The following is a 19,066-nucleotide window of genomic DNA, read 5'->3' on the forward strand; positions in this document are numbered from 1 at the left end:
CCTTGGTAGACTTAACAAAAATCACCTAAATCGAGCGATTAGTCTAACAACATCCATATCCTTTCGTAGATCTTATTCTCTGTTGCTACCAATGAGTAACCTGAAGAAAATATGATATGTGAAGAAATTATGATTTGTGATCAACATGACACGAATACGAAATAAAAGGATCCATGCGTTACTAGGTCTTTTTATTTACGTCTGGACCTTGTTTTATATGTTATTATTGCATCATTTTACTCGAGTTTTTGAAAATAAAATTAATATTCTCTGGATATACTCCACTAATTGTTGTATCACTATGTCATCAATCTTATTTCCGGATTATTGTTTATATATGCATGTAACTGTCGAAACAGCCATTTAGCAAATGTATATGCTGACATGGAGTGGGTTCACGCCAGAGGACAAAACGATTCACGTTTCTCATCTGTATAAACGCTGACATGGACAGGGTGCATGCAGACACTTAGACCGCCGCGGGCCCCATCAGGCCACCACCAGTTCAGTGTGAGACTAACACCCGGACACAACCACTACCACTACCTCCTCCCCATCACCACTTCGCCACCTTCCTACGCTACGTGCCCACATTTTCCAAACCCTCCAAATATTACCAACATCGTACCCTTCTTTTCATTAATTCCACCCCACATGTTATTCCACAAAAGTAAACAAACTTCTCCACCCTCCTCCTCTTCCTCCTCCTCCTCCCGATCCTCCTCCCATCATGTCCTCCCCCTCAAGGTTACCGCCACATCAATCACAATGTTGCTGATCAGGCCCTTGTTACGTACTTACAATTATCATGTATATGTGTTTTGTCTGGCTAACTCATTGCATTTCGATTCAACTTTGATTTTCAGGTGGAACATCAACCCCAACAACAACACTAATGGCGGAATTACGAAGGCCTACGACAACGACGACGCAATCTTCAACTCAAAAGAATGCTACGCTTGCACTCAGGTCGGTGTCCCCGTCTTCCACTCCACCCGCTGCGACCCGATCCACCAGCCCCACCTCCAGTGGGAGCGCTCTGCCGGGTCCTCCATGACCCGAGTCCACACCCCCACAACCCACAACTGCGGCCCCCACGACCTGACCCGGACGCGCGCCATCGACCCACGTAGCCAAAACGTCAAAAGGTGGAACCGCGTCGTCCTCATGGCACGGGGCATGTCGTTGGCCGTAGATCCGCTCTTCTTTTACGTCATCGCGCTGAGCCAGCGCGGTGGGCCCTGTTTTTACATGGACGTGGCGCTGGCGCTCGTTGTGACTCTGGTGAGGACGTGTTTGGATGCGTTGCACCTGGCACACATCTTGCTTCAGTTTAAGTTGGCTTACGTGTCCAGTGAGTCGATGGTTATTGGCTGCGGGAAGCTCGTGTGGGACTCAGGTGAGATTGCGTGTCACTATATGCGGTCCCTCAGGGGGTTTTGGCTCGATGCCTTTGTCATTCTTCCAATTCCTCAGGTACCCCCTGCAAATTGCATTGCATTCAATTTAATCCTTTTTCTTTGTGACACCAAATATTAACTATCAAGCTTGATATTTGGAGAAATGTAGCCACATTTGTGCAGTAACTTTTGTATTTGGATTTTTTTTCACTCTCTCATATGATACGTGTCATTTTTTTATAAAAAAAAAGGGTAAATTACATTTTACCATATCAGGTTTGAAGTCTGTTGCAAGTTCATACAACATTTTTAAAACATTTCATTTTCATACCTTACTTATTATTTTATTTCAATATAATACCTCCTTTACATTTTTCATCTATTAATCCATTAAGAGTTGACATGACTGCCATATTTGTGACATGACTGTTAAATTTGTGCTACGTGACAAATAAAAATAATTTTTTATTCATTCAAAATATTATAATAATTTACCGTATTAAAAAAAAAAACCATCTTTTTCCCTGTAACCCAAACACCCCTCGCACCGGCTCTCCAACTCGTAAGGCCGCCACCACGGCCTCAAATACATACAACTAATAACGAAAAAGATCAACATTTTAGGCAAATCTTTTCCAAAAAAAAAAAAAGACAGAGCAACAGAGAGAAGAATGACAGACCTTAGAGTTGTCATCGATTTTCGGGTTGAAGAAGACGTCGATTTCCCGCACTACCTCGTCTTCCAGTTCGTATTCTTCCATAGGATCATCCTCTTTCGATACGTCGCCGCTTTCGGTTTTCAAACCGCCATTTGAGTCTTCGGCCTTCGGCGCGCTTCCTTCTTCGTCTTTCTTCTTCACAATCCTGGCGTCCAGATCTTCTCGTGAAGGTTTGAGCTCTGGCTCGGACTTCGGGACCGGTTCTTGTTTAGCGACGGGTTCGGATTTGGGTTTAGGCTTGGCCTTAGAAGACCGGGGCACGAACCGGTTGGGCCGGGAAGGGGCTGGCTGGTCGCATCGAGGTCTTCGAGGTTCATCGTCGGTTACTCTGTGGTTTCTGTTTGTTCCGGTGAGCGGTGGTGGAGAGCGGAGCTGTGATAGTGGGGGGTTTTCGTCCGCGGAATCGAGGGCGGTTGGGATGTGGTTGCCGTGAAGAGGGAGAAGTTAGGGGGGGGGGGGGTGGGGTGGGGGATTGCGGGGGGGGGGAGGTGAAGATAGTGGAGGAGGGGGAGGTGGGTTGTGGGTTGTTGTTGTATTTTTTTAATAACTTTTTTTTAATTAATTATTTTTATTTACTACGTGGCACAAATATGTTAACCATGTCAACCCTTAACAGATTAATAGATGAAAAATATAACGGATGTACAATATTGAAATAAAATAGCAGGTGAGGTATGAAAGTAAAATGTATTGAAGATGTTGTATAAGATTGCAATAAATTTCAAAACTGAAGTGGTAAAATATAATTTACCCAAAAAATTAAGACGTTTAATGCCTTATTATATTTTCTAAATATTTCCTATATTTAGAAAATATAATTTCTAAGTGAGTGCTATTCCCGTTCTCCCATCTTGTACTTTGATATTTAGGCTTTTGCTAAACCACTAAATTTGACACTCATCGCACGTTATCTTTGCAGGCAGTAATTTGGTTAATTGTACCAAAACTGTTTATACAAGAACAGACTAGACTGATCATGACGACCCTTTTGCTAACCTTCTCGTTTCAGTTCATCCCCAAGCTCTACCACAGTGTTTACTTGGCCAAAAGACTCAAAAGGGTCACAGGTTACATATTTGCCTATGGCAACATTTGGTGGCGTTTTAAACTTAACATTATTGCCTACTTAACTGCCGCTCATGTGCGTAAGCATACTTTGATTTATCATCATCGAAATCTCTTAGTTTCGTAAACTCATTCCAATCTTTAAGCTATGTTGGTTCACATTAATCAGATTGTTGGAGGATGTTGGTATGTCCTTGCAACACAACGTGTAATGTCGTGCTTCCAACAACAGTGTGACAGAAGTCTAAACTGCAATCTCTCTATCTATTGCTCCAAGGAAATATTTTCCAATGGAAAGTTTTCCGGTGGTAATGCATTCACAAAGATAAAGACATTGTGCTTGGATAAAGACACACCATTCAAGTATGGTATTTACCAGCCGCTACTTGATGTCTACGCCGGCAATACACTTGCTGTGAGGATCCTTTATCCCATATACTGGGGTTTAATTAATATCGGGTAAGCTTCTAATGTACTATTGAATATTTATGGCACACATTAGGAATGGCGTGAATAATGTTTATACAAGTTCACCTATCTGTACCATCTCAACCGACTATAATTCCTGGCTATATATTTTAGATTGCACAATCCAATTTAAACCATACTGTTAAATGGTAGTACGATATCGACAAACTTACATTACTTTCAAGTTGTGCTAATTAACATTTGCAGCTCCTTTGCCAACAACCTTACTCCGACAAGTGACTGGCGAGAACTGATATTCTCTTGCTTGTTGACACTAGCGGGCTTGGGGCTCTTTATTACATTAATTGGAAATATCCAGGTGATCATTGAAAGTTGAAACTTCTGATCATAGTTGATTACATTTATTCTTAACTCGAGGGGTTTTTATATAAGTGAATATATAGTACTTAATATACAGATCGATCAAGAACTTGATTGTGTAATTGTGCAGATATTTCTGCACATGATGATGGCAAATAAGAAAAAAATGCAGCTGAAATATCGAGACATGGAATGGTGGATGCAACGAAGGCAGTTGCCGTCTCATTTGAGAAAGAGAGCTCGCTATTTCCAGCGCCACAGTTGGGCTGCCATGCAAGGCCAAGATGAGCTTGAATTGATCCAACATTTCCCGGATGGCCTTCGCCGGGACATTAAGCGATACCTTTGCCTAGATCTTCTGAAGAAGGTAATCTTGTTAACTGTCATACCAGGTTTATATGTTGACAGAATTATACATATAAGTTGATTTTTTTTTTCATTTATAAAATCAATGTAATTAATCTTTTTTAATTCTGACATTACACGCAAAGTTTGTCTAATAATTACATATATCAATAGCTACAATATAATACCGTCTATTTTCCTTTTTATTACTTATAGGTACCGTTATTCCACAAGCTAGATGATGTTATTTTGGACAACATATGTGACCTTGTCCGGCCAACGGTCTACTCCAAGGGTGAAAAGGTTAGAAATTACAGTTGTATGTTTTTTCTAGCTGTGCTGACTGGAGTTGTTGGCACACGAGTGAGTGACTGTCAGTTGTTGCATTGCGTGACTTGCATCAAGGATTGACCGCTATATATACTCGCTCATGTTCTTATACTTCCTATGACCACCCTTCACATTTCTCTGTTTTATTTAGTAACCCTTTGAATGTGGTCATTTGTTATTGGTAATTAATATGCTTATTCAAATTATGTTACTTTTCCATGAAATTAATATATAGGTAATTAGAGAAGGGGACCCAGTACAAAGAATGATGTTCGTAGTTCATGGACGAATAAAACGTAGCCAAGGCCTGAGCAAAGGGTTCCTAGCTACCAGTGTACTCGAACCGGGCAGTTTCTTTGGTGATGAACTTCTCTCATGGTGCCTTCGCCGCCCATTTCTCGGCCGCCTTCCTCCCTCCTCAGCAACATTTACTTGCCTGGAACCTATGGAAGCATTTGGTTTAGATGCAGATTGTCTCCGCTACATCACTGACCATTTTCGTTACAAGTTTTTGAATGAAGAACTCAGGTGGACGGCGAGGTTTTACTCATCGAATTGGAGAACATGGGCGGCGGTGATCATTCAACTTGCTTGGCGCCGGCATAGAATGAGGACGAAGGGTCTGGTGGTGCTGCAAAATGGGGACATCGAGAATCGGTTGAGGCATTACGCTGCCTTCTTTTTGTCATTGAAGCCGCATGATCATCTTGAGTAGTAGTTTGTCGGTGTGTTGATAAAATAAGTAGCGCAACTTGCAACGTTTGAAGTTTATCAACAAAATAAAGTGAGAGCAGTGTTTATTGGTATTTGGCTTTCAATTATTCGCAATGAAAGTGACAAAAAGGCCTAATGGCCGAATACACTATCCGAAATGGAAAAGTTTTTGCTCTTAAGAACAACTCAAGACGTGCTTGAGAACAATTTGAATAAAGGAAAACTAATGAAAATGATTTGAAAATTTTGAGTTTTAACACAAAATAAAGGGTAAAGTGAATAGTACCATGATTGACTTTTAAGTGTAAAAATATGGTTTTTCGTTAAAGTGAACAGTATTGGGAGCTTTTCGTTAAAGTTCCCTTTGAATAATTCATTGAAAAATTAAATTTCTTAACATTCATTTGAAGATCATCATTTAAAAAAAATTATTCGAATATAAATTCAAATGTATTAAATAAATAAACACCATCCATTTGTTCAATACATTTAAATGCCAAAAAAGAATCTTCAATTTAAATGATTTTTTATGACGATGATATACAAATAAAGATATGAAAATTGAACGATTTTAAATTATTAAAATTATGCTGTGCAGAAGCGCTATATGTAGAAATGCAAGTATTATTCAAAAAGAGTGAAAAATCTCAAATTTAAACCTCAAAAATATTGTATTTTTTACATCTTAAATTTACACGTCTCTATGATTTTCTGCAGATCAATAAAAGAAAAGTTTAAGAATAATACATGCATCTGTAGGAACTATAAATGATTAGTCTTCAACAAGGATCACAAACAACATCGTCCCCTTGCGAAGACCACCATGAGACTTCTCAAAGGCAGCTTTTGTCATCAGCCTCAAGCCGGAGGTTAGAGCGCCTGATGCAGCCAAGTCAGCAAAGAAGGACTGGATGAATTCAGGACGCATCAACGACAGATCCCCGACCATTCCACTTTGAACATGGGCATCTGCAACCCCAAATGCAGCAACACATGCGCATATACCGATATAAGGTCCAACTCCTCCGCCCGCAGATGTGGCTACATCCACAATTATAAGCATCAAGATAGCGAGGAAGAAGAGAGCATATCCAATTAAATTCCGCTTTTTGGTGTCAACCTTTGCTTCATGGTATGCTGAGAACCCATCTGTCCAGCAACAAAGGCAGCAGCAACACCAACTGAAAGATCTGGTGCAGGCTGTGTTTACTGGTAACGCATAAGAACTCTGATTACAGAACGTGTTCTTTGTGAGCAGGGAATCCTTTATTATATTGAACTGAACTTCTCCAACTTCCATCTATCATGATGATTGGATAGCAACTGCTATGAACTACAGCCATCAGTTTCCTTTGACGTGGAGTAATGCAGGCATCCTTATCACGTCCCATATCCCTTAATTCTAGGAGATCAGTTATTGACATGGCCATGACTCCTAATTGGTTTAAACCCACGTTTAGGTATCCTTATCATGATATGTGTAAGTTCAAAACCTAACATTCTCCCACTTTTGAACTTCCACTTATCATGTTCCTTGTCCAACGTATTAAATCAATCCCTTATGTGATCACTTAAGTCATGTCAACCATACAACAACTCATATCTGCTATGAATAGCTTCAAAAGTTGAACCCCAGAAAATTAGTACTTCATAATTTGTACTAACACTCTGAAATCACATCCCCCAAAACTACTCATGCATGATATTAACAAAGCAAATAGACATATTTAACATGTCTATTATTTACACTCCCACTGATCCAACCAAACATCATTGTCAAGCCTTTGTTTGGCTCCAATGATAAGCCTTTTACAATAACCAGCTCATTAAACCTCGGTTTGATTAGTAATTCATCATTTCAAACATTGCATATATATATTAAACAACATCAAATATGATACAATCATATCCGATCTTTTATCAAACTCCAATGAGTTTGCCTAATGCTTCCAACCAAGCCTCAATTCTGCCTTATGCAGATAAACTAGTCATTGAGTGAATAACCATGACATGCAATTTATGTAACACCTTTGGGCAAGAGACATAAAATATCAGTTATGCAATCTTAATCATGCATCCTTATTTGCATAGCTACAACAACAACAACAACAACAAAGCCTTTTCCCACTAAGTGGGGTCGGCTATATGAATCCTAGAACGCCATTGCGCTCGGTTTTGTGTCATGTCCTCCGTTAGATCCAAGTACTCTAAGTCTTTTCTTAGAGTCTTTTCCAAAGTTTTCCTAGGTCTTCCTCTACCCTTTCGGCCCCGAACCTCTGTTCCGTAGTCACATCTTCGAACCGGAGCGTCAGTAGGCCTTCTTTGCACATGTCCAAACCACCGTAACTGATTTTCTCTCATCTTTCCTTCAACTTCGGCTACTCCTACTTTACCTCGGATATCCTCATTCACAATCTTCTCATTTCTCGTGTGCCCACACATCCCACGAAGCATCCCACGAAGCATCCTTATCTCCGCTACACCCATTTTGTGTACGTGTTGATGCTTCACCGCCCAACATTCTGTACCATACAACATCGCTGGCCTTATTGCCGTCCTATAAAATTTTCCCTTGAGCTTCAGTGACCTACGACAATCACACAACACGCCGGATGCACTCTTACACTTCATCCATCCAGCTTGTATTCTATGGTTGAGATCTCCATCTAATTCTCCGTTCTCTTGCAAGATAGATCCTAGGTAGCGAAAACGGTCGCTTTTTGTGATCGTCGCTAGATTGCTCCGGTCATTAGTGTGGATAAGTATATAAATGGATAGAGATAGGAAAGCAAACACTAGATGTACGTGGTTCACCCATATTGGCTACGTCCATGAAATAGAGGAGTTCTCATTAATTGTGAAGGGTTTACACAAGTACATAGGTTCAAGCTCTCTTTTAGTGAGTACAAGTGAATGATTTAGTACAAATGACATTAGGAAATATTGTGGGAGAATGATCTCGTAATCACGAAACTTCTAAGTTCCGGAGTGTGGTATCGTCTTGACTTGCCTTATCTGTCTCGTAGGTAGATGTGGCATCTTCTCTGGAAGTACTCTTCCTCCATCCAGGGGTGGTATCTTTAACTGGTGGAGATGCACAAGGTAATGTATCAATTTCACTTGAAGCTTACTTGTAGTTTCAGGCTTGGTCAAGTGCGATACAAACCATGTAGTAGGAGTCCTCCAAGTCGCCGAGCTAGGGGATCTGCTGAAAGAGGTGACAGACAAGGTAAGCAATCAGAGCTCCAAGCAATCAGTCCCAGATCAGAACTTTGATTTCGAGTTCCGGCTGATTGTTCACATTCTCCCTATCTTGCAGGCAGCATGAAGGATAAAGAGAAGAAAAATGAGAAGAGATGATATGGGATACTTTTGCTTTTGAAGAAGTAACTTTCCACAGGCTTATTCTTGAACTGGGCTGGAGGGTTTTCTGGTTTCCTCCAGAGTATAAGGCCGACTGAAGAATTTGAGGGTCAAAACAAGTCCATCAAATCTATAGTACGTTCGACCCTGTTGATATGGGATACTTTTGCTTTGGACAGAGTAGTGGATGTATCGGCACGTGTGCTGTTACGCTTGTCTCCACATGCTTCCTTGTATCCTTCTCACTTGCCCTATATGTTCCTCAGGCAGATGCGGTATCTTCCCTGGAAGCATAAGATGTTGAAAATGAGTACTCGAGAGCAATGCCAGGTAAGTATTCAAGTAAGGGGTTCCAGGCAGTCAGTTCCTGACTGGAAGCTTGATTCCAAGTGCTGACTGATTGCTCTCTTTCTCCTTGTCTTGTAGGTAAGAACAAGGCCAAAGGAAAAGACAGGGAAAAAACATGATATGGGATACTCTTGCTTTTAACCCTGATGATATGAGATATTCTTGCTCTAATATAGCTTGTTTGCAGAGGTATTATCTGGGGGAAAGAAAGCTGAATATTTCGAAAGGCTTCTTTGGGAGTGCCCTCTCAGATATGAGGAAGGGTTGAGCATTTTTGCAGGTCTGCCTGTCTGTTGGGGATGGAGGTCAACATATATAGGAGTCTCCCTAACAACAAGTAGTAATGCTATTCCCTTACCCTGCTTGGTCATAACACGGTAGTGGGAGCTGCCAGCTTCACATGTTTTAACTTTGTCAGAGCACTTTGAAAAAGTGGTCTGTGGTATCTGGAAAGCTGATGTTGCGTGTAAAGAATACAGACAAACTTTATCCAAGGAGATCCGGCTCTTGAAGTTGGGAAAGTGGTGCCTCTTCGGTTTTCGAACAAGCAATCCTGTCGGAGATCTGGCTCTCGAGATTCGGAGAACGATGCCTTTTCGATTTTTGAGAAAGCCATCCTGCTAGGGGTCTGGCTCTCGAGATTCGGAGAGCGGTGTCTCTTCGATTTTTGAGAAAGTAATCATGTTGGGAGTCTGGCTCTCGAGATTCGGAGGGCGGTGCCTCTTCGATTTTGGAGCATGCAGTCTTGTTGGAAGTGTTTTCTCGAATGTGAGAAAAGGTTGGGCATGTTTGCTAGTCTATCTTGCCACGAAGCACAGAGGTTGACACACAGGGACTTTCCAATTATCCAGCAGTGGTACTGTTCCTTTACCCTTGTGGGTAATAATATGGTAGCTAGACCTTCAAAATTTATGTGTCTAAACTTTGTTAGTGTTGTTTCTTTGCTATTCTTTTACCCTTCTTGGTCAGAGCGGTGTAGTGGGAGCTGCAAGCTTCACGTGTCTCAACTTTGTCAGAGAACTTTGGCAAAGTTATCTGTGGTACCCATGAGCTAATGTTGCGTATGGGAAGTGGGTGATTGAACAGTAAGATTCATGTGCTTTCTACTTCACCAGAAATCTTCGACATAATGCCCATAATTTCCGCAAAGCTGACAGGTGCTGACAAGGCTGGAAAAGTAGGTGCCTCTTCGATTTCTAAGATCGGCCCTCGTGGTCTCTGAGCAGCCCAGCTTTTGAGAAAGCAAGCGCCTCTTCGATTTCTGAGATCGGCCTTCGTGGTCTTTGAGCAGCCCAACTTTTGAGAAAGCAAACGTCTCGTGGTCTCTGAGCAGCCCAGCTTTTGAGAAAGCAAACGCCTCTTCGATTTCTGAAGCTCCGTCGAGTGCAAATTTTTATAGAGACTGGCATTAAGTTCCAAAGCACACTTGAATCTCCACCAGTAGAAGCTCCATTCTTGCACTTCTAAGATCTTGATTTGTCCGACCTCTTCTCTCTTCAACACATTTGAAAATGTCTGGCCCCTCCGACCGTCGTTTTGACTTGAACCTTGTTGAAGAGGCAGCCACGCCTTCTCCAGACAACATATGGCGCCCATCCTTCGTCTCCCCTACTGGTCCTCTTACTGTTGGGGATTCCGTGATGAAGAATGATATGACCGCTGCGGTAGTGGCCAGGAACCTTCTCACTCCCAAAGATAACAGACTACTTTCCAAACGGTCTGATGAGTTGGCTGTTAAGGATTCTCTGGCTCTCAGTATTCAGTGTGCAGGTTCTGTGTCTAACATGGCCCAACGCTTATTTGCTCGAACCCGCCAAGTTGAATCATTGGCGGCTGAAGTGATGAGTCTCAAACAGGAGATTAGAGGGCTCAAGCATGAGAATAAACAGTTGCACCGGCTCGCACATGACTATGCTACAAACATGAAGAGGAAGCTTGACCAGATGAAGGAATCTGATGGTCAGGTTTTACTTCATCATCAGAGATTTGTGGGTTTGTTCCAAAGGCATTTATTGCCTTCGTCTTCTAGGGCTGCACCGCGTAATGAAGCTCCAAATGATCAACCTCTGCTGCCTCCTCCTTCTAGGGTTCTGTCCAGTACTGAGGCTCCAAATGATCCCCCTCCAGTGCCTGCTTTTTCTGGGGCTCTACCGACTACTGAGACTTCTCCTAAGCAACCTTTGTGAAGGCTTCCTCTTGTTTGTTTATTTTGACTCATGTATATGTACATATTTGTGACTTATCGGGGATATCAATAAATAGCTTTCTTTCATTTCAACGTATTGTGTTGAATACACCAAAGCCTTCTTCGCTAAGTTCTCTGAATTTTCTTTTGTTGAAGCTTGTATGTTGAAGCTTTGTGAGTGGAGCATGTAGGTTGAGGTAGTATTCCCTTAATTTCCCGAGTGAGGAAAACTTCTCGGTTGGAGACTTGGAAAATCCAAGTCACTGAGTGGGATCGGCTATATGAATCTTTGAACGCCATTGTGCTCGATCATGTGTCATGTCCTCCGTTAGATCCAAGTACTCTAAGTCTTTTCTTAGAGTCTATTCCAAAGTTTTCCTAGGTCTTCCTCTACCCCTTCGGCCCTGAACCTCTGTCCCATAGTCGCATCTTCTAATCGGAGCATCAATAGGCCTTCTTTGCACATGTCCAAACCACCGTAACCGATTTTCTCCATCTTTCCTTCAATTTCGGCTACTCCTACTTTACCCCGGATATCCTCATTCCTAATCTTATCCTTTCTTGTGTGCCCACACATCCAACGAAGCATCCTCATCTCCGCTACACCCATTTTGTGTACATGTTGATGCTTCACCGCCCAACATTCTGTGCCATACAGCATCGCCGGCCTTATTGTCGTCCTATAAAATTTTCCCTTGAGCTTCAGTGACATACGACGGTCACACAATACGCCGGATGCACGCTTCCACTTCATCCATCCAGCTTGTATTCTATGGTTGAGATCTCCATCTAATTCTCTGTTCTTTTGCAAGATAGATCCTAGGTAACGAAAACGATCGCTCTTTGGTATTTCTTGATCTCCGATCCTCACCCCTAACTCGTTTTGGCCTCCATTTGCACTGAACTTGCACTCCATATATTCTGTCTTTGATCGGCTTAGGCGAAGACCTTTAGATTCCAACACTTCTCTCCAAAGGTTAAGCTTTGCATTTACCCCTTCCTAAGTTTCATCTATCAACACTATATCGTCTGCGAAAAGCATACACCAAGGAATATCATCTTGAATATGTCCTGTTAACTCATCCATTACCAACGCAAAAAGGTAAGGACTTAAGGATGAGCCTTGATGTAATCCTACAGTTATGGGAAAACTTTCGGTTTGTCCTTCATGAGTTCTTACGGCAGTCTTTGCTCCTTCATACATATCCTTTATAGCTTGGATATATGCTACTTGTACTCCTTTCTTCTCTAAAATCCTCCAAAGAATGTCTCTTGGGACCCTATCATACGCTTTTTCCAAATCTATAAAGACCATGTGTAAGTCCTTTTTCCCATCTCTATATCTTTCCATCAATCTTCGTAAGAGATAGATTGCCTCCATGGTTGAGCGCCCTGGCATGAACCCGAATTGGTTGTCCGAAACCCGTGTCTCTTGCCTCAATCTATGCTCAATGACTCTCTCCCAGAACTTCATTGTATGACTCATTAGCTTAATACCCCTATAGTTCATGCAATTTTGTACGTCGCCCTTATTCTTGTAGATAGGCACCAAAGTGCTCGTTCGCCACTCATTTGGCATCTTCTTCGTTTTCAAAATCCTATTGAAAAGGTCAGTGAGCCATGTTATACCTGTCTCTCCCAAAACTTTCCACACTTCGATTGGTATATCGTCTGGGCCTACTGCTTTTCTATGCTTCATCTTCTTCAAAGCTACAACCACTTCTTCCTTCTGGATTCGACGATAAAAAGAGTAGTTTCTACACTCTTCTGAGTTACTCAACTCCCCTAAAGAAGCACTCCTTTCATGTCCTTCATTGAAAAGATTATGAAAATAACCTCTCCATCTATCTTTAACCGCGTTCTCTGTAGCAAGAACCTTTCCATCCTCATCCTTGATGCACCTCACTTGGTTTAGGTCCCTTGTCTTCTTTTCCCTTGCTCTAGCTAGTTTATAGATATCCAACTCTCCTTCTTTGGTATCTAGTCGCTTATACATATCGTCATAAGCCGCTAACTTAGCTTCTCTCACAGCTTTCTTCGCCTCTTGCTTCGCTTTTCTATACCTTTCACCATTTTCATCGGTCCTATCCTTGTATAAGGCTTTACAACATTCCTTCTTAGCCTTCACCTTTGTTTGTACCTCCTCATTCCACCACCAAGATTCCTTTTGGTGTGGGGCAAAGCCCTTGGACTCTCCTAACACCTCTTTTGCTACTTTTCGGATACAACTAGCCATGGAATCCCACATTTGGCTAGCTTCCCCCTCTATATCCCACACACACTGGGTGATTACTTTCTCTTTGAAAATGACTTGTTTTTCTTCTTTTAGATTCCACCATCTAGTCCTTGGGCACTTCCAAGTCTTGTTCTTTTTTCTCACTCTTTTGATATGTACATCCATCACCAACAAGCGATGTTGATTAGCCACGCTCTCTCCTGGTATAACTTTGCAATCCTTACAAGTTATACGATCCCCTTTCCTCATTAGAAGAAAATCTATTTGTGTTTTTGACGACCCACTCTTGTAGGTGATCACATGTTCTTCTCTCTTCTTAAAGAAGGTGTTGGCTAAGAAGAGATCATATGCCATTGCAAAATCCAAGATAGCTTCCCCATCCTCGTTTCTCTCCCCAAAACCATGGCCACCATGAAAACCTCCATAGTTGCCTGTCTCCCTGCCCACGTGTCCATTTAAATCTCCTCCTATAAATAACTTCTCCGTCTGAGCAATTCCTTGCACCAAGTCACCAGTCTACAATTCAATTAAGAATCCCTTGAACAAAATTTTCTAATAATTCCCACTTTGATGAAGATTTATTCAAACATTTGTTCAAGTATAGAGATTATTAGTGTTGAAAACCTGTATAAAACTTTAGCTTTTCAATTTGATTGTAGAAATCATCCAAACGTCAAATGAAAAACCAATTTTCTACACAAGTAAAATCTAATTATAGATTATTTTCACATGTATCAGGTTCAACCTAAAGTTACTAAGCTACAATCTACACCAATGGCTATTGCCAATACATACTTAGATATCAAGAAACTGATTTCAATCATATTCCAGATTTCAATCAGATATCGATCATCGTTTGCATGACTACCAATTCTAGAATGATAAAAGCACAATGCTTACAATGTTTTAATCTCCAAACCATATATTCCTTTTCCTGCTGTGAATAAAACTTTGGCAGCAACATATGGCATTAGAACAATTAATCATGCTATAGAAAAAAACTGTAGCAATCATCATACGAATTTTATACATGCATAAAGCATTAGGATTTCTTATCACAAGTTCATGGTCGAGGTATTCACTGAAGAAGACATGGAAAAATCGTTGAGATGCATGTTTATAACATACCTTTAGTTAAAACTATAAGCAACCATTCATTCTTTATTGTACACCCACCATTATAGGATATTTTCATGCAATTATATCAAGTATATGGCAGCACACATGCAGTAGCACCATCTGCTGTCTTCTGACAGCACGCATGGGAAAGATTTGTGTAACAAACATGGGAAAGAAGTCTGAAGGTTACACTTTAACAGTAACCACATGGGAATGCTTCTGACAGCATACATGGGAAAGAATGAAGGCATTAGAATGATACCTCAGCATCTGCTTCTGCCTGCATAACACAGCAGCGGCACAATCTCAAATCGTGAAGATTCCCAGTCCTTAAATCTATCCTGATACGCCAGTTGAAATCATCTAGAAAACTGTAAGGACTATCTTAACAAGACATGGAAAACTTGAAACCATCATTAGTGATTGTTAAATGCATGTTTATATCACACCTTTGGGCAAGAGATATAAACTGCCATTGACCTTCACTGTATAGCCATCATTCAAGGATCTTATCATGCAATTATTACAAGTCTTTGGACAAGAATATAGCCTGATCTACATGATGCCATACACTGATTAAAACTACCAATAATTTATACATCCCCTTCTTTGGAAAAGAATGTGAACATTTCTTGAGTTTTAAACCACAAACATTCTTCCTTTACTGTAATTGAACAATGTTCTTGACATTTACTGCAAACCAAACTGTTAGTATAGTAGCAGAAAAGATAAAACTCAAAGTGATATAGTTCCAACAATATACAGATCATTATATTGATCACAGCAGAAATAGATGAAAACTGCATTCTCACTGCAGCCAAACACATTGCATATGCAGATCATAAAGCCACTTCATCTTCCATTTTTAAATAAATGGGATATAATCATACTAATAAACTAATGAAAAACATCATTTGATTAGTCATGTCCCAGAGCATGCACTCAATCTGTTGTTTAACGAGGAAACTTTACCAGAAGAATACAGCAGCAGATAGCACACACACTGCAGTATAATTTTACTATACATTCTCGCAATGTTCATTTACACACCATCGTCTCGCAATGTTCATTTACACACCATCAACGGGTGCATGAAAATAGTTTATTTTCAACTTTACTTGCATGCACCCAAGGAGATCAAGGAAGAAAAGTGAAATAAAAAACGCATGCTTATGAAGAGAAAAATTTACGAGCATGCAACATAGCACAAAAACAAACCACTCAAAATTTCCCTTCTTTGTAGAATTTGCCTAATTCTGTGTCTTTTCAACCAAGATGAACGCCACATGCAGGTTCTCTAAGCAGAGATTGAGTTTCACAAGTTTGGTGATCTAATCATCCTTTTACTTGTTCTTGCATATATAAACAATCAAGAAACATTACAGGAACTTGCAATTAGGAATTAGGCAACAAGATATCGAGGCAACCATGAACCAAGAAATCAAAATAGTCATAAATAAATGCCTCAAAATAATAAATGAAACTATCATTAACCAAGGCAGCCATGAAGTAGGGAATTAGATGTTGTCATGAATCAAGGCAACAATCACCGATGCTAACATTAGGGGCTAGGTTGAGGCAATTTTCTTCCCCGTACAGCAAATATTTCCAGTAAATGATATAGGTATAAATGTTAAGATAATTAAGTTTGAATCCAAGTAGACTAACCATGCTCTGATACCAAATGTAGGAACTATAAATGGTTAGTCTTCAACAAGGATCACAAACAACATCGTCCCCTTGCGAAGACCACCATGAGACTTCTCAAAGGCAGCTTTTGTCATCAGCCTCAAGCCGGAGGTTAGAGCGCCTGATGCAGCCAAGTCAGCAAAGAAGGACTGGATGAATTCAGGACGCATCAACGACAGATCCCCGACCATTCCACTTTGAACATGGGCATCTGCAACCCCAAATGCAGCAACACATGCGCATATACCGATATAAGGTCCAACTCCTCCGCCCGCAGATGTGGCTACATCCACAATTATAAGCATCAAGATAGCGAGGAAGAAGAGAGCATATCCAATTAAATTCCGCTTTCTGGTGTCAACCTTTGCTTCATGGTATGCTGAGAACCCATCTGTCCAACAACAAAGACAGCAGCAACACCAACTGAAAGATCTGGTGCAGGCTGTGTTTACTGGTAACGCATAAGAACTCTGATTACAGAACGTGTTCTTTGTGAGCAGGGAATCCTTTATTATATTGAACTGAACTTCTCCAACTTCCATCTATCATGATGATTGGATAGCAACTGCTATAAACTGCAGCCATCAGTTTCCTTTGACGTGGAGCAATGCAGGCATCCTTATCACGTCCCATATCCCTGAATTCTAGGAGATCAGTTATTGACATGGCCATGACTCCTAATTGGTTTAAACCCATGTTTAGGTATCCTTATCATGATATGTGTAAGTTCAAAACCTAACAGCATCTCCCAGGATAGGACTACACATATTCCACGGTTTGCAAATAACGTATCTTCGTAATATAAATCTCATAATCGGAACCGTTTAATTTCTTAATATCACTTGAAGATCATTCCTACAAAAAATCATGCGACTCGGAAATCATTTATGCATCCAAATATATAGAACAATTTGATTGTGTGAGTGTCAAGTAACTTATTCATAATGAACCGTCTATTTATTTGATACATATGGATGACTAAACAATCGTCGATTTAAATGATTTTTTTTTTTTTTGGATAATTGATAGGGGAATTATTTTCTATATTTTCATGTCAATAATCCCTAAATTTTGTCAAGGAACTGGTTTTTAAAAGAGCCTTACTACTTTTCTTTCTCAATTTCAGTCAAGCTGGGGCAGTAAGAACGTTTTTTTGTGATGAATCGACTTTACATAGTATTTTCTATGCAATGCTAATTGCAGAAGGAAGCTAAGAGGTTGAAGATGTTGTGTCCAAGTCTCATATTTTTCTATGAAGCCAAACATTCCAGTTTTGCAAGTTAATTTTTGTAGAAGTTGCATTTTCCTTCTGAACTGCGTATGTGTAATGAAGATTCAGAGTCTTTTAGATTTTTCCTAGTAACGTGTGATATATGCTTTGGAAAGATAAGACATAGAGCTACAAATTTTATACTTTTTTAGAATTTTACAGATGCTGAATTAACTCCAAATTTGACGTGTAAGACAGATGATGATTTCGCAAATCAAGAAGAATTCTTTTCCTAATTTGTGTAATTAATTGTTTAGGAATTTGTTTGTTATAGAAGAATTTCTACCATACTTTTTGGGGGTTTTCAATATAAATAGAGCGTTCTAAGCTCTCTCTCCCCATACCATCTTATTATACCATATTATTATGTCACCATCACCATCTACACATTTCATGAAGAGCTTGGGGACATGCCTTGTCATGGATTCCCGGTCCTATCTTTCTTTTATTTTTGTTTTTACATGTAACTAATTTATTTCCTAAGGTCTATGATGAAGCCAAGTTGTGAATAGGCAAAGTATTTGTTAATTGTTATCTGATTATATATCATGTTATATTCATAATCTATGTGCTTATTTTATTTTAAGTTTGGATTTCTAATGACTTTTTTCATCTAGATACTTGAATAAACCTACAAGGATGACCAATACCAGGTTAGTTTTGGCTGACATGATTCCTTTATGCGTAATGAGTTTCTTTGTGTCAATGTATGCCAAACCGTGGATATAATTCTTGTAGAGATATAGCTTTCAAAAAAAAAAAAAAAAATCTTGTAGAGATACACGAATTGACCACTACTAATTCATACCTTTGAAAGAAGAGCCTTTAACATTAACATGGTGATCAAATAGTAGTTGACTTTAAAAAAAGTAAAAAGAATTATTTGGGTGGACTCATAACCTTAGACTTCATTGTTTCTCAACTTATTATTGGCATATGTTATTTTATTCACTTGTCTTTATGATTTTATTGTTAATTTTAATCTAATCAATCCTTCAATTCAATCTGTCATTTCTTATTAAAGCAATTCATGTGGAACCGGCCGGCCTCGTATTTGCATATCTTACACAATTAATTCGTGCGTTGAGTTTAATTTAATTTAGTTTGAACTGATATATTATTTTAGTTAGTTTAATATACATGTGTTGGTTCAATGATTTTCTGCATATCACCAATTCAAAAGTTAATGAATAATACTTTGCACTTCACCCACGAGTGAAGCATATATTTCGAACAGAATGTACAATATTTAACCATTTGCGATTAACATATCAATGTACATATTTCACCATTTGCAAATGACGTATCTTCATAGTATAAGATCTATAATTAGAACTGTTCAATAACTTCAATTTCTTGATATTCTTTTGAAAATCAGCTCTAAACATAAATTTAAATCAGTGTTTTTTTATGCATCCAAATGTATAGAACAAATTGGTTGTATGAATGTCAAAGAAGAAATTGACTGTGTGAGTGTCAAATAACGTATTCAAA

The 19,066-nt window shown here is 39.8% G+C and overlaps 1 protein-coding gene across 1 annotated transcript; it reads left to right on the forward strand.

The window, feature by feature from the left end:
* The first annotated feature begins 588 nt into the window (after positions 1-588).
* LOC103439584 (cyclic nucleotide-gated ion channel 2-like) lies at positions 589-5,454 on the forward strand. Its single transcript, XM_029106061.2, has 8 exons — positions 589-747; positions 867-1,476; positions 3,039-3,260; positions 3,354-3,643; positions 3,860-3,971; positions 4,104-4,340; positions 4,535-4,621; positions 4,884-5,454. The coding sequence occupies exons 1-8, from the start codon at positions 731-733 to the stop codon at positions 5,361-5,363; spliced, it is 2,055 nt and encodes a 684-aa protein (XP_028961894.1). The 5' UTR covers positions 589-730; the 3' UTR covers positions 5,364-5,454.
* The last annotated feature ends 13,612 nt before the right edge of the window (positions 5,455-19,066 follow it).

Source organism: Malus domestica, chromosome 07 (assembly GCF_042453785.1).
Source record: "Malus domestica chromosome 07, GDT2T_hap1".
In the NCBI taxonomy this organism is placed as follows: Eukaryota; Viridiplantae; Streptophyta; class Magnoliopsida; order Rosales; family Rosaceae; genus Malus; species Malus domestica.

Bases quoted from the DNA above. Each gene is read 5' to 3' on its own strand.
- LOC103439584 (XM_029106061.2), top strand. The intron at 3,261-3,353 runs GTGCGTAAGCAT...CACATTAATCAG, and splicing joins CCTACTTAACTGCCGCTCAT to ATTGTTGGAGGATGTTGGTA. The intron at 3,972-4,103 runs GTGATCATTGAA...GTAATTGTGCAG, and splicing joins CATTAATTGGAAATATCCAG to ATATTTCTGCACATGATGAT.